General features: G+C 37.6%; 1 protein-coding gene across 1 annotated transcript in view; it reads left to right on the top strand.

The window, feature by feature from the left end:
* The window catches only part of Esyt2 (extended synaptotagmin-like protein 2), a 54,734-nt gene that overhangs the window by 16,757 nt on the left and 15,973 nt on the right, over window positions 1-22,004 (top strand). The window contains exons 15-29 of the mRNA XM_069498338.1: window positions 273-439; window positions 1,239-1,376; window positions 2,579-2,796; window positions 7,481-7,632; window positions 8,136-8,289; window positions 8,767-8,871; window positions 9,143-9,262; window positions 9,883-9,974; window positions 10,790-10,932; window positions 17,007-17,103; window positions 19,805-20,002; window positions 20,284-20,325; window positions 20,398-20,538; window positions 21,003-21,079; window positions 21,324-21,390. Coding sequence (XP_069354439.1) covers window positions 273-439; window positions 1,239-1,376; window positions 2,579-2,796; window positions 7,481-7,632; window positions 8,136-8,289; window positions 8,767-8,871; window positions 9,143-9,262; window positions 9,883-9,974; window positions 10,790-10,932; window positions 17,007-17,103; window positions 19,805-20,002; window positions 20,284-20,325; window positions 20,398-20,538; window positions 21,003-21,079; window positions 21,324-21,390 — 1,911 coding nt within the window. The remainder of the gene's footprint in view (window positions 1-272; window positions 440-1,238; window positions 1,377-2,578; window positions 2,797-7,480; window positions 7,633-8,135; window positions 8,290-8,766; window positions 8,872-9,142; window positions 9,263-9,882; window positions 9,975-10,789; window positions 10,933-17,006; window positions 17,104-19,804; window positions 20,003-20,283; window positions 20,326-20,397; window positions 20,539-21,002; window positions 21,080-21,323; window positions 21,391-22,004) is intronic.

Raw genomic sequence — 22,004 nt, 5'->3', positions numbered from 1 at the left:
TCATAATTTTTAAATACTTATATTTTTTGTTTATAAAAGGTGTAGTAGTAATGTTCCCGTCTGCTGTAACCTTCATAATAAAATGTTGTAAAGTCAAAACAGTAATATTAAACGGTTTCTGTACAAATGAAGTTAAACGTGGCCACTTGGGTTTTCGCTCGTCTTACCGTGCTGATTCTTTAGTAATATGAGGTTGCACTACTTGTCACCACGCAACATCTATATCCAGATATTAGAAACCTAGACTACAAATAGGCGTAAACTTCGTACAGATCGGTGTTACGGGAGGAATTGCGGCTACATTGGGGATGTTGACGCCCAGCGCTGAAGTGTTGGCGCAAATGCTTGGCGTGGCCGGCATTGGAGGCCTTATTGGAAGTGTTATTGCTAAGAAGATCGAAATTACTGACTTGCCTCAACTTGTAGCTGGTTTCCACAGGTATATTCAGTTAATTAATGCTCAGAATTAAATGCAAAATGTTTTCTAGCCTTGGCCTTTCTCAGCCAATTGATACCACTTTCTTTATTTCATTTCTCAATTTAAAGCAAAGATACATACAATCGAAATACCAGAAATCGTTCATAAGATAGCTAAAGCGTGATATTATTGTCTACACAAGGTGCAGATACTCTTTATGGGGTCGATTAATGAATACTTATACGCTTTCACATGATTCCGTGGCCCTACCGCGGTTGTTTGACAGCTACAATGTCACGATCGCAATCATCTCTGATTGGTTAATGCTCGCTCACTATTGGCCACAATGCATTGTTGCAACAAGAATCGCACAAATTCAGCCAATCAGAACAATTGAGGTTGTAATAATGATTGATGCGGGTTTTAGACAATCGCCCTACTAATTTACCATTGCATTTTAAACACTGTATCAAAAACATTTGCCATATTGGCGGTTGTGGCTGCTTCTTGATAAACGAAAGAATCAAGAGTTTCTAAGTAAAAATGTATTATTGTCATCATTATTAGAAAGAAAGAAAACTAGTTTAGGTCTATCTTATGCCTAAAGTATAAACAAACTTAAAATGGATGGTTAGTAGGTAGTAATTACTTAAAATGAGTTCTTGCACCCACTTGGCACAAGATTAAATGGCCTCGGCTCATCATTAATGCTGCCGGTTTAAAAAAATAAAACCTGAGCGCTAGTATTCTGCCGGGACCAAAACGAGTGACGCGCGCGAACTCAACAGTCTTCATAATAATAAAAATGTAAATTGTACAGTTTGGTAGGCATGGCGGCAGTACTGACGTGCGTAGCGACGTACATGCACGATTTCCCCGCGATGGCGCTCGACCCCACAGCGGCAACGCTCAAGACATCGCTCTTCCTTGGCACTTACATAGGAGGCATCACATTCACGTGAGTGAGACGTCTCTTAATTTTTCATACATATTATATTTTACTATCAGATAATCCCCGCGACTTCGTATACGTGGTGATTTTCACAAACCTAAATGGTTTATGATAATCGTGGGAATTCTTTCTATTTCCGGGACCAAAATTAGCCTTTGTCCTTCCCCAGAATGCAAATTATCTCTTTACCAAATTTCATCAGAGTCGGTTGAACAAATACGCCATGAAAATCTAGCAGGCAGACAGATAGATACATTTTCCCATTTACAATATTAGTATGGATCACTAGCCAGTAGCATGTGCATTATGTGCAATGACGCAACGCAACGCGTCACAGATCGTCCTTGTCTCGATGATCGTCTAAAACGCGACGTCTGTTTAGGGGTGAGCCCTAGGGCTCTAAGAAATAATTGGAGAGACAACATCTTCTAAGGGATGACGTTGGAACGAATGGGTTTGTTGAACTTAATTAGCCGTAAGTTCACGTCCAGGTCACGTTAGAAATCGGGAACCTGCTGTGTAGAGATTGTAGATGTGTATTGTCCTACAAAATAAGGTGCATTTTCGGCCATGTTTTGATAGTCGTGGTCGTTAAGGACGTGCTTAAGGCGTCTTTTATCGGTGGGAGGGTGTCGTTCCGATTAGGGGTGTAGGCAGTGTTTCCATGTACACGGTAATTACCGTAGATGCACCGTAATTCAGCCCTAATCTACCGTCAAGGTAATATGGCCATTACCTTGACCGTGTCACCGTAATACAAAAATCACGTTAAAAATTCATAGTATACTGCGTAATACGAGTACGAATCTCAGTCACGTTAGCATATTTCGTAATGGCAACATTTCTCTTGCTCTCGGTTTAACCATCGAATCTCAGCAATCTATTTTCGTCCTTATTCAAGCAATTAGGAAGGAGTGAAATGTAAAACTAATGAGATTTAACAAAATATTAATATGAATAAATCCGTATATGAAGATTGCTATTCTAGGAGAGTCAGATTCAGAATAATATTAATAATTGATTAAAAAGCAAATTCGTGACGTTTTTTCTTTTAAAAATGACACGGTAAGTTACACGGTATTCTTTTAGCTAATCCACCGTAATTTAATCTAGAAACACCGTAATTTTAACCCTTCAACACGGTAATTCTCGATTTACATATGGAAACACTGGGTGTAGGCAAACTTTGATTAAACCTCTATTTATAGCGGTTCACTAGTCGCGTACGGCAAGCTGCAAGGCACACTGTCATCAGCGCCGCTGTTGCTGCCGGGTAGACACGCAATCAACGCTGGCTTACTGGCGGGCTCATTAGGCTGCGGCGGCGCTTTGATCGCGTTCCCTGAAGCTCCTGGTCTACCTCTACTGTCAGCTGCTGCCATACTCAGTGGCATTCAGGGACTGACCTTGACCGCTGCTATTGGAGGTATGGATTTTGTTTCGTTTAGGTATCATTAGATATTACAGTTGCAGCTTCTCAATTTATATGATCAATGTATTTTTAAATAAGTTTATACGGGGAGCGCATAATGCGCGCTCAACCATAATATAGGAAGATCTTTCTCCCGACTGTTGTTCTGTCTGTGTACCCAGCTGGTCCCACTGTTGTATCTTAGAATTGAGCATCTATGGTGAGAGGTTGACCCTGTGGTGCCATCTATTTTATATGTGTGTATTGACTGCCACAAATTAAAACAGAATATTAATAAATAATAATAAATAATAAAATAGTCATTTATTTAGGCAACTTGAACCCATTTGGACATACATAAAAGTAAATACAAATACAAATGTACAATTGTTAAAAATAATAATAATAAAATGAAAATAATAAAGTATACAATAATAAAATTTAAATTAAATTAAAATTAAAGATTGCCCCCAAATAGGAGGTTCGTACTTTATTTACGGTTATTGTCACGATGTACGGCAAGCCAGTACTTCAGTATGGGATTCTCAGGGCACTCAGAGCATACCCTGAGGACCTCGTTTTGAGAATCGCGGATGCGGGACCAAAATGCCGCAACACGAGATCTAACAACCGCGAAATAATCGGGCACTCTGGCGTCAGCAAACATGCCCGACGCACTGCAGTATTTAGGCAGTTTCATCAGAATGCGGTATGCGTTATTATACTGCACTCTGATGCTGCTACGTGCACTTTTCGTGGCGTTGAACCAAAGCTGACACGTGTAGAAGCATTGACAATATGCTCTAAACAGCGTCAGCTTCGCCTCAGGACTGCACCGTGCAAACCGACGTGCGAGCATATTACACCGAACAGCCAGAGCCCTCCTTTCGCGTTCTATATCGCGGTTATCACGCAAGTCCTCAGTTAGGATATGCCCCAAGTACCTGAACTGATCCACCCTTTCAATAGGTACACCATCTAAAAAAACCTTCGGAATCCTCTCCGGACCTCTACCTGAGCGGAATAACATCATCTGCGTCTTTTTAACATTATACTTCAGGCCGTGATCCCTTGCATAATGCTCGCAGATGGCCAATAATCTTCTAAGTCCCCTGATTGAGGGACTTAGAAGTACCATGTCGTCAGCGTAGCTTAAATTATTCAGGCAAGTTGTACCTATATGACAACCAATCCTTGTACTTCTAAGTTCCTCAATCAGATCGTTTACGTATAAGCTAAAGAGGTCCGGAGAGGTCAGCCCACCTTGACGTACGCCACACTCTAATATATAGTCATTAGAGATGGCGTCGCCCCATTTAACAAAGTTTGTCTGATTTTCGTACCAGTATCTCAACAGGTCTACAGTCTTACTGGGTACATTCGATGTTGTTAGTTTTTGCCAAAGTCGCTGGTAGTTAACTAGGTCGAAGGCGCGGCTTAGGTCTAAGAAGCAAGCATAAACCGACGTACCTCTGTTAGTGTAGTAGTTAACTGTTGATTTAAGACTGAAAACTGCAGAATCTGTTGAGAGTCCAGAACGAAAACCAAACTGCGTGTCGTCAACCTTTACGTTACCTTTTATACTTGGATGTAGTAGCCTTTCCAGAATTTTACCTATAACGGTCCCTAAAGAAATCGGCCGATAGTTTTTAAGGCTGGAAAGGTCACCAGTTTTATTTTTAGGGATTGGAACCACCAACGTTCTCATAAGATTTTTCGGCAAATATCCAGTATTTACACAAAAAGTAAATAATTCCGCCAAAATACGAAAAATATCGAAACCTGCAAATAAGATGTGTTCTATGCTCAGCCCGTCAAAACCTGGAGCTTTACCTCTCTTCATTTTTCTAACCACGTTGGCTATACAATCGGGTGTGTACAGTAGAGTAGATCCTTCGATACTTTTAAAGTCACTGGGCATAGAACCATGCTGCTGTACATTTTTAGCTGGCAAGGGATCAACCTTGAAGTGGTGCGAGAACAACTCGGCAATCAACTTTGGTTCATGCTCACCATCTACGCTCGCAGGTAAGTTTGACTTATAGTCAAGACGCTTTGTTGCTTTCCAGAATTTAGCAAAGTTTTTATCTGCCTGATGTGAAGCCAGTATGTCCATTTTTAGTTGGTCCTCGTTGTTCTGGCACCACCTCAACCTACTTTTAAATACTCGTCGACTCTCCACCATATTGTTATATATCTCACCAGACTGAGGTTTCCCATCCCACAGCCAACATTTAAAATGATATCTCGCTGATTGGTGACTCTCACGGACATGGCGATTCCAACCCAGCACTGTTTTCGGCCTGGTCCGTACATCGTGACGAACGCTAATTTTTGCAGCATCTTGCAAAGCCTTAACAATATTATTATAATATTCGTCCAGTAAATACAAATGGGTATCACATACTTTAACACTATTAAAACTACAACATAAACAATTATCAAAATGACTAGATAGGCTAAAATTACTTAAAATATCACAGCATTTTTTATTATACAGTTTAGTTTCCTCGTCGTTTTTACTACCCCAACGAACACCGAATAACGACTTGCCTTCTGTATACGTCACAATTTTCCTCGGAATCATACTCACTTCACACTTTATTAAGAGGGGATAGTGGTCCGACCAGTACACACTTAGATCTACACTCGCGGAGGTGACTGTGGCACGTGCAGCAGCCGTCACTATGCAATGGTCCAACCAGCGTCTACCTCCACTGCCATCATTTACATGCGTAAAAGTGTCTGGACCTAAAATTTCTTTATCTACACATACCAATGAGTGGTCTACACAAAAATCTAAAAGCTCGTTTCCGAATCTAGTGCCTGTATGTGCGTTGAAATCACCCAACACGTAGATGGCCTCAACATCGATATCGCTAATAACGGCTTCAATGTTACCCAAACAACATATGAAGTCCGCTAAACTGTCTTCGCTTCCATCGTCATAAGGTAAGTAGGCGCTCATTACGAGAACATGGCGTCCGCCCAAATCAATTTGCACGGCCGCCAGTCTATCACAGGCGCAGTCTATGATTGCTACATTAGGAAACAATGACTTACGCCACATCAATGCGAGACCCCCGTACGGTCGGCCTTTTAGAACTCCTGCCGAGGTATCCACCGCAGACTTTGCGAAACAACTGAACTCCTGACTGAGCTCGTTTACAAATCCTAAGTCATGGGGGAGGAGCCAAGTCTCCTGCAGAGCTAGAATGTCAGCACTTGAACACAATTTTTTAATTTGTTCGGCAGATCTTTTAATAGAACGGCAGTTAAAAGTAGCTAATGTAATATTGGTTGTGGTCGTACTTCCCATATTGTGTTATTTTGAAGCTTCTCGAAACTGTCGTTCTCTGTAACGCCGGTACACCAAACCAGTAGGCCAAAAATTGGCATCTAAAAATGTATTCAATTTATTTGCGTGTATCTTAACTTTGAACGAGTTAAACGAAGTTTCTTTATGCTGTGTCAGACGCTCAACACCTAAACACTCCTGGCCCATGTCGTGGATATGCTCCTTAATGTTTGCTTCCGTGACAGTTTTCAATGCGCGAGAGATATAAATGGAGCATTCCGGGTCAGCGACTTGTATTTTACACTGTTCTGAATAGGTCCCTCTCATATTCGTAAGTTTACGTTTTCGCTTTTTGTTCTCAACGATTATAAAATCATCGTCAGTATAATTCTTCGATATTCCTACAGATTCAGGCGGTACGTCGAGTACAACTGAGCGATCCGCAGCCTTGCGAACTCCACCCGAATTGTTACCTAGCATACGGGCGCCTTTCGTTTGACGCGAGCTGTTCTTGCCGTGCACAATGTCACGATAGGTCGGCGTATGCAGACTTAGTGCAACTTCTTCATGTCCGAGTGCAGGGCGTGGTGCCTTCACAAGCGGTAGCGGAACGGGAGGTGTTATAGACTTCTTACTTTTTGGCGTTGTCATTATCTGAGGCGTATGTTTAACACCACGCTCTATATGCGAGTTTAAAGAAGTCCTAAAATCTGACAGCTCAAGGCTGAATTTCGTCTTTAATTCTGTCAATTCAGTTCTCATCATTGCCATATCTTTAAGAAGCCGAGTCACGTCCACATAGTCGAAGGAAACTGGTGGTAAACGATTTAGATCCTTCGCCACAAATATCGGTTGTACGTCCGGTTCAACTTCTTTTAATAGTTTTATAACATCCTTGATGTTCTTCTTTTTTTTGTCCTCGCCTTTTCTCTGTATGTTTCTCACGCCGCAGTCATTACATGCACTGTATAATGCTCTTTTGCCATCCTCAATCTCTACATCCGTATAATTACTGGCGCAAATTTGCACTATGCTTACTTCGTCTAAAATATCTATTTTATTCTGGATAAATGCCACAAATTCATTTATAATAATTTGTCCCGCCATAGTCCTTAACTTGGGCCACACGTCAAAGATAACATTATGAGTACCTAATGACTCACACGGAATTTTTACGCGCACTGCAACAACACTGTGCAACGAAAAACACGTCCGATACGCGCGACGCGAGAAAGAGAATATTGTGATTTGTATAATAAATATTCAAATTTGTTCAAGCATATAGAGTAACCAACACACAAATGCACATCAAAATACCTCCACAAAGTTTTAAGTGAATAAGTTTTAAGTATCATGCATAAATAGCATACCAGCATTATTATTGAGCCATTTTTGTCGTAGGTGCGGACATGCCAGTGGTTATAACCGTGCTGAACAGCTACTCTGGCTGGGCGCTGTGTGCGGAGGGCTTCATGCTCAATAACTCTCTGATGACCATCGTCGGTGCGCTCATTGGTAGCTCGGGAGCCATCCTCTCTTACATCATGTGCAAGGTAAGGCCTGCTACACCAGGGTCGTACACTGAGCCTGTCCTGGTAAATTATGAGCCTGTCTTATCCACTAGTCATCTACAAAATGTCAAAGATCCTTTTTGCATAAGAAAAAAATCGTTCAAAAAATGCGACAGCCCTGCTAAAAACGAAGTAAAAAATTGTTTTTCACATTTAAAAATGGTTCCATACAGCCCCAAATGGTTTTTTTATAGCCGGTTTCACTGGGAATGATGTCAGGATTCTCGCGCCCCTCCTACATCCAAATCTGTTTAGGCATTTAGAGGTTATGGTGAAATAAAAAACTTATATACCGTGAAAACAACACTCCTATGATCCCTCAAAACAACACTCGTTTTATTGGGCAGATGTGTAAAAACTCGTGAGTTGCTTTTAAGAAATTAGTGTGCTAATAAATGTGTAGATGTATATATAGAAAAAGTTCCGCTTTCAGCCTGCCGTGTTTTTTTGATTGTTTAAAAAAATATCGCCAATCCTGGTTACAGGCCATGAACCGTTCGCTGCCAAACGTCATCCTGGGCGGCTACGGTATGATCACGGGCGGGTCGGCGCGGCCGGCGGGCGCTACTCACACCGAACTGAACGTGGACTCCGTCGCAGACCTCATCGAGCGTGCCTCCTCCATTATCATCACTCCTGGTAACTTATATTACACAAAGGGCCTGTTTCACAACCGCCAGATAACCTTTATCTATCGGATAGAGACATTTTGACAGATTCTAATACAAAAACTGTTATAACCTCGTTCGTTAAAGTTTATCTGGAAGTTGTGAAATAAAACACTCCGTTACTTTTTGAAGTAAAAATACTCTGATCTTTACAAATAGCGCTTAAAATGGCTGCCAAACAAAACAGCTACACTACGCGGCAGAAAATATTATACATCGACCTTTAGAATTTCGGCTTTGTAGAGCGTAGTCTCTGTCACTCATTCCTATTTGATTATGACATTTTGTCGGTCTCAACAGGCATAGTGTATTATCTATGGTCTCAACGACAGCACAACGACGAAGCTCTATTTTTTACTTACTACCTACAAAACTAGTAAATTGTTAAGTTTTATTTTTAATTTAATTGTAATATTATTTGTAATTTAATTGTAAAATTATTTTCTAGGTTACGGATTATGCGTAGCCAAAGCTCAATATCCGATCGCCGAATTAGTGGACTATCTCAAGGGCATCGGCAAGAAAGTGCGTTTTGCTATACATCCTGTTGCAGGTAAAGGCACTATTGACCTTATATACTTGTAGATTAATTAGTATGTTCGACAGTGGATGGACGAGGTCCTGGGTGTTGAATCTCTCAGGGTCTCAAATATGAAAATCGACCCCTCCCCCCCTCCCATGGCCCCAGGCTACCTCCGAATAGCGAAAGGAAACGGTACTTATACATTATAGGAAACCAAATAACTAGTAACTTTCTCAAAATTGTGCCTAGAAACTTAAATATTCATCGAACGGAACCCTCTTCACGTGACGTTTTGTTTTAGGGCGCATGCCTGGTCAGTTGAACGTGTTATTGGCCGAAGCTGGGGTGCCGTATGACGATGTCTTGGAGATGGAGGAGATCAATGAAGACTTCCCCGAAACCGACCTTGTGCTTGTTATTGGTATGTTGGCTAAACCTATACAATATACATAGTGGCATCAAAGTGTATACGGCAACAATGTGATCAATAACGCAATCGCTTCCGATTAGGTGTTGTCACTCTCACTATTATCTAAGATGCATATGTTATTAATTCTTCGGACGTAGCACTTCGTATAATTATGATAGAACTTCACGTACAGGTAAGTTCGTTTAATAATTAATTAATGAGGCCGCGATTTTAGCTACTTCCGGTGTAATCACCTTATGTGAAGCAAAAATATCTTAAATTAGATGATGCCAGCGACTTCGTCCGCTAAGTTTCAATTTTTTTTTAAATCCCGTGGGCACTCTGACTTTTTTTTTGGAGAAATAGTAGCCTTGTTAAAAAGTAAAAGTTAAGTAGTTTGAAAAAGTTAAAATCCGGGATGCAAGCTGTTTCTGTACCAAATTTTGCCAAAATCGGGTCAACGGATTGGCCGTGAAAGTTAACACTTAATTATTATAATATTAGTATGGATTCCGCCAACTACAGTTATTGCGATGGTCGCAATGTGATAATCACAATGTTCGTGCTTGTCCCCTATAACAAACCTACTTGATATCGATGGTGGTGATAAAAACAAAATGTTTCCGTTGCAGGTGCCAACGACACTGTCAACAGCGCCGCTGAAGACGATCCGAATTGCCCGATCGCAGGCATGCCTGTGCTTAAAGTATGGAAGGCTAACCAGGTATGTAGCTTTGACAGGCTTGTCAAATTCCATTTTTTTGTCAGCTCGAGTAATATAATGTATAGAGATATAAAATAACTCTTCACGTTGCGCAGCCGTGTAAAAAGTAATGGGCTGACTGACATATTGACTTACAGCTCTTGCTGGGCGTAGAATTTTGAGGTTTTGCATGTAGTTTTCTTTTCTGAAATTCCACTCAAGTGAAGCCAGGGCGTTGTTTTACTTGGGACAACGATGATTGACTAGCACGAACCTCTAAAGGCAGGTCCAGACATGGTAACATGTAGTGTAATGTATCGCGACATTAACGCAAATTCTGCATGTGGACTGCACTGTAGTAACACTCGGGCTGATTCGTCGGCTATCGGTTCGACTGAGTGGAACAGCTCTGGATACAATGGGGCCGATTCTCTAGTACACAATCTCTAAACTAAACTAAATTAACAGGTCTAAATCTAATGCTATCCTTTTCCGCAAGCAACATTATGAAAGGGATAGCAATAGATTTAGACGTGCCATTTTAGTTTAGTTTAGAGATTGTGTACAATGGAATTAGCCACAATATCTGCGATACATTTTCGTGTTGAGTTCATGTACCGTCCACACTATTCGCGTTCCATTTCACGATACATTACATTACATGACAAACAAATGTATACCGTTCTTAATAGTTTAGCGTTGTCTCAATATAATTATACCACTGTCCACCACCATACCCAGCCTCTAGAGATTCTCCACGCATAGTTGGACAACAAAGCAGATGTTGATGACATGTTCATGTAAGTATAAAAATTGATTCAGAACAATAATTTCAGGTGGTAGTCATGAAGAGATCGATGGGCGTCGGCTACGCTGCCGTGGATAACCCTATCTTCTACAACCCAAATACTGCCATGTTGCTAGGAGACGCCAAGAAGACTTGTGATGCACTCCTCGCTCGTATCAAGAACATGGCCGCGTAAATACACTACACTATCGCCTCTCTCATACTTGTGTGGTACCTAATTTCAGCCAGAATTTCACCTGATGATACTGGTACCGGACGATGGTGGTATCGATCGGATCGTCGCTAGTTCTGGTTCTCTAAAGGCGTGAGCACATTACTGTGTTTTGTCTGACATGATGCGACAGAAAGCGACGATTAGCGGGATGTTGCCAACTAATCAAATCAGCAACTCTTTATCAAACAGCGCTCGCTTAGTATGAGAGCTCCGAGAGCTCGTACAAAAGAGTGAGATGTGACGTCCTAAACATTTGACGTAGGCACTTATTTTATTTAGGTTAGTCGATAATTTAAAATGGTTACTAAGCACTAAGCATATTTTGAGAGACGCTCTATTTAATAATTATTAAATCATTTTTATTAAAAAAAACTACATAAACAAATCCCTATTTTATCTGAAGATACTTCCGATAAAATAGGGATACGTGAAACTCACGCTTACGCTGACGCAAAGCAAAATAATAAATGCGCCTGCGGGTGTAGCGACACTTCGTTAGTGAACAGACTATATACAATGTTTTGTGTTCATAGACAATGGAGATATTATTTGACGGATATATCAATGTAATCGCCTGTAATTTAAGATCTATTAAATGAAATTTTACACTTGTTAAAATGTGTATGTGTATTTCTTAGCATAGGTCGGCAGGCACCTATTTTATCGCGTGGTGCAACATCTACTGGAATTTCTTATACGAATTTTCTGTTACGGTCTACTGAAAACAATTCGTCGTGTACGGCTCGACCTACTAATATGCCACCAATATACTTGTAGTTATTGCTCGTTTGATAGAGATATTATATACAATAAAATACATGATCTACCTATTCTAATGAAATTCAATTTGATGCAAAGAATTTATAAATGCACAAAAATGGCTATTGCTGGCTACCCTTATTATTTATCTCTTATAGTTGATAACGTCTTTACAATTCATTTCTTGATGATTTTATCATATTTTAAGAACCATTTTATTATTATAATATTATATTAGAATTATAATTATAAGGGTAAAAGTTGACAAAATGTTTTTTACGCAGGAATTGTATTTTTATAAATATACGTGCTTAGAGAAATTTTTAAAACTGTATTTTAACAAGTAATCAGTGTGGTACAGTGTAACAGTGAACGTGATAATAATATACCTACTTACCATAGACTAATTATATTACTTAAGTGTATTTAAATAAGAATAATATTTACTAGTAAATTGTACTTTTCGTGGGAGATTTCTATTTATGTATTTCTATTTACTTAACGTAGGTACTACATTTTAACTTCACACATATTATACACAGTATACTTAAGTATATTTAAATAAGAATTTTACTAGTAAATTGAACTATTTATATAGACAAATTTAAGTAATTCTAACTTGGGATTGATAATGTCTCAAATGAACCCATCGTTAAGAAAGTCTAGTCTGCCTTGTTAAGCCGACGTGGCAAATGATTAATATTTATACTTGCCTTGTTTGCCTTGCCTAATTTTTGTCTTTAAATTTTGATTCACACTACACCATACCACAGGCGGGCCGAGCTCGTGCTGTGCCATGTCGAATGTCGATGTAATATGGTAATATGGACCTTATGGTACGCAAAACTGTGGCCCCATTTTCACCTAATTCTTAGGTTAGGTCCTAAGCGAAATGGAGAGGAAAGATTCTGATTGGTTGACTGAACACAACTCTCTGCTCCGCTTAAGTGGGAACGGGGCCTGAAGGAAGACCGAAGCACAGCGTGGCCCTGATACAGTATACGTGAATCATCCTTAATCGAGAATCGCCGCGTGGCGTAATTAGATAATTTTTAGTTACAATTAGTATCACATTAGGAAGTCTAAATATTAGAGATTATTGGTGAAATCGGGTATAAGGCGGGTGCACATTGACAGATATGGTCCGCACCATAGATTCACTTAATCGTCCAACGTACATGTCCCAACTATGTAAGCTTCTAAAAACTGCTGTGCGTCCACGGCCTTCACCTATGCAATTTTCTTTTTCCTAACGGCACGGCACCATAAGCAGAAGTACAGGCCTTATTTCGTATGCTGATCCAGTTGTATACTTTTTGCTACTGAATATCTACCTATAATAATCATTTCAGTATGCACCCGCCCTTATATGAAAAAAATTTAACTATTTAGATTTTCAATGTTAGACTAGTCTAATGAAGATTACACATCCTGTGAACTTGTTAGATATTTCTTATTTTAAAAAAATTATCGTTAAAATATATTTAATTTAATTTTAGCCCACATACCTATGGTAAAGCAAAGTGTCCACCATATGAAGTGGCAATAAAACTTGTAGATCGCTCTGCCAAGTCACTTGCACTGTGTAACCCTCACAAGATGTCAATTTTAGCATAGTTTTAGCAAAAAAAAACTTACATAAATATTACAATGATAGCGACTTCTGCAAGTTTAAATGCTAGTTGGACACTTAGAATAATTTTAGAACAATGAAGTGATATTTTGTTCAATATATATTCACATTCCATCAATATGAGAAAACAGAAGGTAATGTAGGTACATAAAAAATCCTGACAGATTTAAATCTTAAATGCCTAACATTTATGTAACAGCTAAAAAATGTATTTGTATACTAGGGAAACACACCAGTTCCATTGTACAAAATAAACTTTAATTTTCCATTAAGAGGTGGGAAATTCTTAAAATTATACGAATATGTGTTTGGCAGCTGTTGTGTTCAAGAATTCAAATAAGTTACCACCGTTGAGAAGCTACAGCTAAATGCACAGATTTTATCATAGAACTAGTACATTAAATGTCCATTATTTTCGTCTGCTTTCTATTTTATTACGCTTTTTTAATGCAGGTACCTATACCTTGTGGTATCTATTAATAGCTAAGATATGATTCATATTATATGAATGGTATTATGCGGTTATTTTCAAGCTGCTGCTTTGTGTAAATGTTACTAAATCGAGCAGGTACACATCATTTCTATAAGAGCTCCCGCAGACTTACAAACTTACAATTTCAAGTTGAACGACTGTTGAGCAACTAAATCGCGAACTTTCACAATTTAATCGGCCAACTATATTGTATTCATTGTTAGCCGCAGACCTAATTGATTTAGTTGGTGACAGTGTTGCTAGCGTGGTGACATGTGCATGGAAATGTGGGAAATAACTCTCTCTATACTAAGTGATAGATTAGAATATGGGTAACATCATAGTTATGATATGATGTTATCTTGCATTCTGAACTGAGATGTTACCTAGATACATTTTTTTATACTACAGCATGAGTATTCCTTATTTATGTGTGGACATAATATTATGTATTATGTGTGTATGTCCATTCCTATATCCGCTCGTAACTACTCAACGGCCCATCCAATTTTGATAAGTGATACGTCATAAGATTTGTCTTGAAGGCGCGAGTGTCACTGGGTAGTGCAAGTGTAGTAGTAGTGGTAAGCACATACAATTCATAAAAATGCGAGTTGAAAAAGATGCAGTGCAAAGTCGTCAATGGTCTGGGCGCGGGGAAAACATGCGCGCGCGTATTGTCCTATTACATCTTGCCGTGCGACTGACCAATTAAGTTGGATAGTCTGCGAGCTTGCATAGGTCTCCATTCTAATAAGCAGTTGGCCAATAGTTGGTCAACATTTTTAATTGTGCGCAGTCGGAAGGGAATCTCTACTCTGATACGATCGATGTCCAATTATTTAGTTGAACGATTAAATAAGTGTAAGTGTAGTAATTACACCGTTTTGTTCTCCAGCTTTCAATATATTAATGTCGCCGCTAGTACAATTTAGTACACGACAGCTCGAGATGGCAATCGGGGAGGTAACGCCCTGCACATCGAACGAATCGGGTGCGAAGTGTCCTCCCGCCTCATACCCTGGTTGCCATCTCGACATGTCGCGGATTATAGGTATCATAACTGCTCATATTCTGTGCTTTTATATTTTGTATTATTTACCTGCTATCTTCCACCCATGTTTTATCTATTTTCTATTAAAAGTGTTAAGTAGTATATCTTATGCCAGATTCATTGCTGTAAAAATTAAAACCTAAGTTTCAAAGATTTTAGTGTGGACTAAGTTATGAAATTATGTTAGAAAAATAATTAAAAAGTAACCGTCACTTTTTACGTATATGTGGAATTGCAATTAAGATTTTAATGGCAACTATATACTCGTACATACTTGCTCAAAAACAAAATTCATGGTTTTATTAACATTCCACATTAAAATTTAACAGAAGAAGCTAGAGTTAGGTTTTACTGAGAGAATCGAGATAGTATTTTACATATATTTTACTATAGTAATTTTTTTGTATAGTTTATTCCTTCTAATATAACTCAGATAGGTACTATCTTTGTATAAAAAACAGGAATTGACTTGAATCTTTAGTCTTTTACAGCGCGCCCTTACAAATAAATATTTATAATTATGTAAAGAAAGTCTATAATTTTTTTATCCATAGCCATAGTCTAAGAATGAAAGCTATCATTTTGCCTTGGGGAACACTATGAAAGGGACAATCATCGACATTCGACATAGGAGGTAATAATTCTTATTAAAAGAAGGCATATTATACAGTCAAGACTGCACGAGACTGCAATTGCTTGTACAGTATGGTATAATAATATTGTAAATTGATCACTTGAAGAGGAACCGCCGAGTGTCTTGCTGATTCTTTTCGGTAGAAACGGCATTCCGAATAGTTGGCGATTCAAAAGCACTTGTAAAAGTTTACTTGAAGCTTACTATATTCTATTCTATTCTATATAGTTACTATCAGGTACTATTGTGATCTAGTATGTGGAATGGCTGTAATATATATAATAAAACTGAATTTCAGATTTTTTACTTAGCAAGACCGCATATAAGAAGGTAAAACGTAGTGATTATAATATTATACTCTTTCATCTTTGTAAGAAGGCATGAAGGGGACAGACAGCGTGACACTTCAACACAAGTGTTGCTTGATGCTTCCGATTTTCGCCACGCGCCAAAAGAGCCTTGTCGCATTGTATTGTAGTCTTATGACATTTTGAATGTGCCAAAAAAGCTAGAACATGAGCTAGAAAACCTTTAAAAAAACCTTATGACGTTGGAATTGTAATCTGTGTGTAATGTCAAAAACATCAATTGACATTGACGTATTGACGTACGATATTGTAACAAAATCGCAAAATGCAAAATTGAATTTTTCTGTTTTTGAAATCGGTGTTTGAAATGTTACTACACCTACGTTTCTGTGATTATTTGTTCCAATAAAATTAAAAGATTTGTTTCCTAAAATTATTGATATAATACGGAAATCTGTTACAACTCCAATATTATAGTGTGACGAAAATAACACCATTTGGTAATTCCGGTAATCCATAAATTTTACCCTATACCTACTGCACTGTATTTCGTTTTATATTTGTGCCTTCGCATAGTAGTTATTTTTCGGCAACGCATCGTGTATATTGTACAGCCATGGTATGTTTTCAATTATTATTAATTAATTTAAGTTCTTGCAGCTTGAGCCTTAGCGCAATTGTTTTGGTATGGTTAAAAATAATAATGACTCATCCCAGTACATAAGCATGTTAAATGGGATATAATAATTGAAAGGAAATAATTAAAAGGCAAACGGCGCAAGTATGCCTCTCTTATCGACAGTTACATTTTTGTTCCGTTTGCCATGGAGACCCTGGGGCCATGGAGTCTTAGTGCCAAAATAATTTTACGAGACATTTCATCGCGAGTTAATCCAATCCATCAGCCTGTTTGCGTCCATTGCTGGACATAGGCCTTTCCAAGAGTGCGCCACCAAACACGGGTAATATAGCCTAATCTGGTGACAGAAGGGCTGGCTCATTTTTTGCACAACGGATCAGCGCGGAAATGCAGCCAGTATTCTTGGCACATTTCACGCGGGCATGATAGTAATTAGATAAGGCTAGCTGTTTTACAATTTTCTAAAGTAACGGAATTTTCTAAAGTTCTTTATTGTTTACTTAATAAGATTTACTTACTATTTTAGGCAAGCGACAATAAAATGACAACAAATAGTAAATTCGTTCTCCCAGTGAACCGAGATGAAGATCCAGGTGTACTATCTGTAATTTATAGATTTTTTAAAAAGGTAATCCATACTTCCATATCAATATTATAAATTCGAAATTGTGTCTGTCTGTCTGTATGTCTTTCTGTCTGTCATGTCTGGTTTTCATGGCCCATCCGTTCGACCGATTTTGACGAAATTTTGTATAGAGATAGCTTGCATCCCAGGAAAGGACATAGGCTAATTTTTGTTCTGAAAAATCATAGAGTTCCCACGGGATTTAAAAAAACTAAATCCACGCAGACAAAGTGCCGGTCATCATCTAGTATATTATAAATGTGAAAGTTTCTGTCTATCTGCTTGCTTCTCATAGCCCATCCATTTAATTGATTTTGGCGAAATTTGGTGCTGAGGTAGCTTGCGTTCCGGGAAGAGCCATAGCCTAATTTTCGTCCTGAAAAATCAAAGAGTTCCGACAGGATTTTAAAAAATCCTAAATTTACATGGATAAAACATTTACATCATCTAATCTTTAATAAAATATATGAGGTACTTGTTTAAATGTCTATGCATTTCTAAAATTAATAGGCTCATACAAAGTGATCACACACTTATGTGAGTCACAATAACCTTGTATATTATGATAACATACCAGTCCTGAATCACTAATCAGTTATTCAATCTTCTTTTTCTCATGTGTTTGTTAGCTGTATTTTGAATGTTTCTTCATTAAACATCTAATTATTTAAAAAGTTAGGATTTAGAAGCCTATTTAGAATATTTTTAAACAATCTTAAAATTAGAAATAGATATGTAAATATTATTATTTTTATATTACCTTGACTATAATTCCCATAACTATGTGGATTTTGTTTTTTTAAGGATCCTGTTGGAATTTGTCTTGATTCTTTCTTAGGTATATTATTACTAGCTGATCCCCACGGCTCCGCCCGCGTAGATTCCGATAGATATCCGATAGAGAAAGATCCCGTATAGCCTATGTCACTCAGGACATCTCAAAAATAATGGTTCAAACCGCATTTATTGCAGTATTACTATTTTAAAATATATATCATCATCATGATCAACTCATCGCCGGCTCACTACAGAGCACGGGTCTCCTCTCAAATGGTTTAGGCCATAGTCTGCATACTGGCACAATGTGGATTGGCAGACTTTACACACCTTTGAGAACATTATGGAGAACTCTCAGGTGTGCAGTTTTCCATCACTGTTAAAGCAAGTGATATTTAATTGTTTTAATATATAAATATATACAATTATTTTATTTTGCAATGATATGGGATTAAGAAACATTATTGTTACAATTTTCATAGCTTTTTTGTAAAATCTATAAAATATGTAAAAACTATAAATGTATTTTAAAAAGTAATAATGTTTTCCTATTGTGGTAAGTGATGTAGTCATGGTATGATTTATCATTATTACTGATAACAATAAGAATGACATCATGAGGCTAAAATTATTCCCACTGGACACAAGAGCTATTTACAAACTTCTATGGCTATAGAAATGGAAAACAGTTTTCTGCATTAGTCTAGACTAAAATGCATTAGTCTAAACTAAAAATAGGTGTTTTAATGTGGCTTTACTGGTTTCTAGTAAGTAACTGGGCCAAGGTTTCAAGGTAAACTTTATGTTAACCTCATAGAGGCTATGTAGCAAATAAATTCTATTCATTCATTCATTCATAGGTATAAACTAGAAAAATAAAATGGAATCATTGTAATGAATCTGTCTTGAAACCTAAAAAATTTGTAGTTCTTAAAATAAGCCACTAATCAATATCAATTATTGTCCATGTCTATACTTAATATAATAAATGCAAAAGTGTGTCTGTTTGTCTGCTAACTTTTCACGGCCCATCCGTTTAATCGATTTTGACGTACATATATAGCTAGCACATACATACCTATATATATAGCTAGCGTAATAGCTTGTACCCCGAGGGTGGACATATCTAGCCTACTTTTTGCTCTGGAAAATTAAAGAGTTCCTATAGGTTTTTAAAAAAAAGTCGTAGGCATCATCTATTTGATACAAAAATAGTTAGCATCCCGGAGATGGATATAAGCTACTTTTTAAATAATTTTAAATACATATCTAAGATTGCGAAACCGGTAGGATTCGAACCTGTGTCTCCTTGGGTATCGTGCCCTGAGCGGTATCCAGGAAAGTTATTTATTGAATTGTAGGTCCGGGACAATTGAAGAGTTTCCTAAAGAGTTTTATAAATCCACGCAAACAAAGTCACGAGCATCATCTAGTATGTAATGTATATTATAATAAAAATTGTGAAATTATCTTATTAATACATATCACAGCCAATAAAATACAGTTTTAGGTAACAAGTTTACATAGCCATTTATTTCGATAGGTGCTACAAAGTTTCAGAAAAAGGGATAAACGAAAAAATTCCACCCGGATAAAGGCGCGAGCATCAGCTTGTAAATCAATAAAATACCAAAATATCCTTCTAACAGCGGTTACGCACTCATCCGATCCGAGTCCGTGAAAATACGTTCCTTTTTGTTTTGTGTGGTAGCTAATGACATAATATTAGGTCGTAGATATTTTTATATCCGCATTTTCACGGATTCGAATCGGATGAGTGCGTGATCGCTATAAATATAAAATCTTTAGAAATAAGTTGAGGACCTGTTTCACAACCTCCACATAAACTTTACCTAATTAATGACGTTATAACAGTTTTTGTATTGGGAATCTGTCAAAATCCTTATATTCAATGATATATTTGTAGGTGGCAATAGTAGGTGCAGTTTACTTGGTGGGTTACATGCAATGGAGTGTAGCATGGTTGCTCGGGCCCGTGGTTCTCTCTGTGATGCGCGACCAGTGGCGCAAGGACAGCGAATACCGTCGCAACCTCGCCAAATCTGCTGCGTTGTCTTCCGAGAAGGATATCGTTCTTGCACGATTAGATGATCTACCTGCTTGGGTAAACTGCTGTATTTTTTTAATAATATAGTGTGCATATCGAGTAATCAAGAGTTCCGACTAAGACCAAATACATTGAATAATTTACTGTATTTTCTAATTCAAATTCACATAACAGTATTATGTTGTCATTAGATTTGTGTTATTATAACTTGATATAACGCTATGACATTACACCCAGGTACAGAGTAGTTGAAAAGCTGTTATACTTAGTAATCTCACTGGTTCCTATTCCTATTTATATGTACCTTGAAAAGCTTTTATAATTTTATATTTTTATAGGTGTTCTTTCCTGATGTCGAAAGAGCAGAATGGCTGAATAGGGTAAGTTCATGAAATTAAATCAAAATAGATATGTACATAATATTATCACGATATATTGACTTTTTTCTCCAGATTTTGCTTCAGGTGTGGCCGAATGTAAACCACTATACAAGGACTCTTCTAAAAGAATCGATAGGACCAGCGGTGGCCGAGAGTTTGGCAAACTATAAACTAAATGGATTTAAATTCGAAAGAATGATCCTGGGTACCATTGTAAGTTAAACAATCATATTTTGTCATTTTCCAAAAAAAATATCGAAATAACACCTAATATGTACCGTAAGACTGTAGTTAAAGTATCGATCTCGGCAGCACACTAGGTAGGATGTAGCATGTACGGTACTGGACGTGCCAGGAGTAACGAGGGCTCATTCTGCATACAATTGTTCTTTTTATTCATTCTATTTGTTATTAAAATAAACTTTATGAATCATCCAACGAATAATGGTTTCCTTTTTAAAAATAATGTCCATGCAAACATTTTAAAATTCTCGAAAGATGATGTCACTCATATGAAAATATCTTTAATTAGAAAATAGAGGACTTTAAGACACATTAATTTAAGAGTTTGTTTATAAAGAGTTAGTTAAAAGATTAAAGTTAAATTAGCATGTTGATAATAGAACATTAAAAATAGTTTTTATGATTGCGATAACTAGAATAGAGTTTGTTCGTAGGCGCCGCGCGTCGGAGGCGTTAAAGTCTACGATAAGAACCTTTCGAGGGATGAGATCATCATGGATGTGGATATATTGTAAGTTTACTTTCTTGGGTACACACAAATGAGTAATTCATTAGTCACTATGTAGGTGCATAGTAATGAAACTATCAATGATGCATTAAATTTAAACAAAGGCACATTCAATTAACTTTAGACGTTCTGTGGTTATGCTATGAAGTTCCATGTTACATTAGGCAATGGTTGGATACCGGCTACTGAACGTATTATAGTTTTACTTTCTCGTATTTTCTCTATTTACAATTTTTTAATGTTCCAGCTATGCAGGGGACTGTGATATATCATTCATTCTTCAACGAATTCGCGGGGGCATTAAAGATCTTCAGGTAAGATACAGTATGAGATTCCTTGTCGCTAGCACTAGGTACTTGGATTGGAACTACTGGACTGATTGGGCTGAAATTTAAAATGCAGATAGCTTTATTGACGTAGACATCCGCTAAGAAAGAAATTTAGAAAATTTCGAGTTTGTGAAGTCCACGCGGATGAAGTCGTGGGCATAAGCTAGTACCTAATTATATGAAAAGTTAAAGCAAGAACTGAGAATTTCAATACTAATCTCCAGTAGGAGTACATTGGGATTTGAAGTAAAATAAATTCCTTTTCGCACATAATATAATTATAGAACTTTGAGAAGCTAAAAAGGCTGAAACTTCGGTTAAATTGAGGCGAATCCGGGGAACACGTGAAACTATATTATACTTGCGCCGATTGCGTCAATAAAGTTATAACGTCGCGTCTTTTGTGTAGGCAGTCATCTGAACACAATATCTGGGTCTATAATACTGGTTCGGGAGTTACTGAAGTACGCTGAGAGCATTACATGAATATGTCATTCAATGTTGTCATTCAATGTTCTCAGCGTACATATTCAAAATCCTTTGATCTTTTATCGTTTTGTATTTTATGTCTTTTTTCTTGTACCTTTATTTGTATTTAA

The sequence above is a fragment of the Maniola hyperantus genome, chromosome 4 (genome assembly GCF_902806685.2).
Source record: "Maniola hyperantus chromosome 4, iAphHyp1.2, whole genome shotgun sequence".
NCBI classification, from domain to species: Eukaryota; Metazoa; Arthropoda; class Insecta; order Lepidoptera; family Nymphalidae; genus Maniola; species Maniola hyperantus.
Note: the sequence above shows the minus strand (reverse complement) of the source record. Positions and strands in the feature narration are given on the sequence as shown.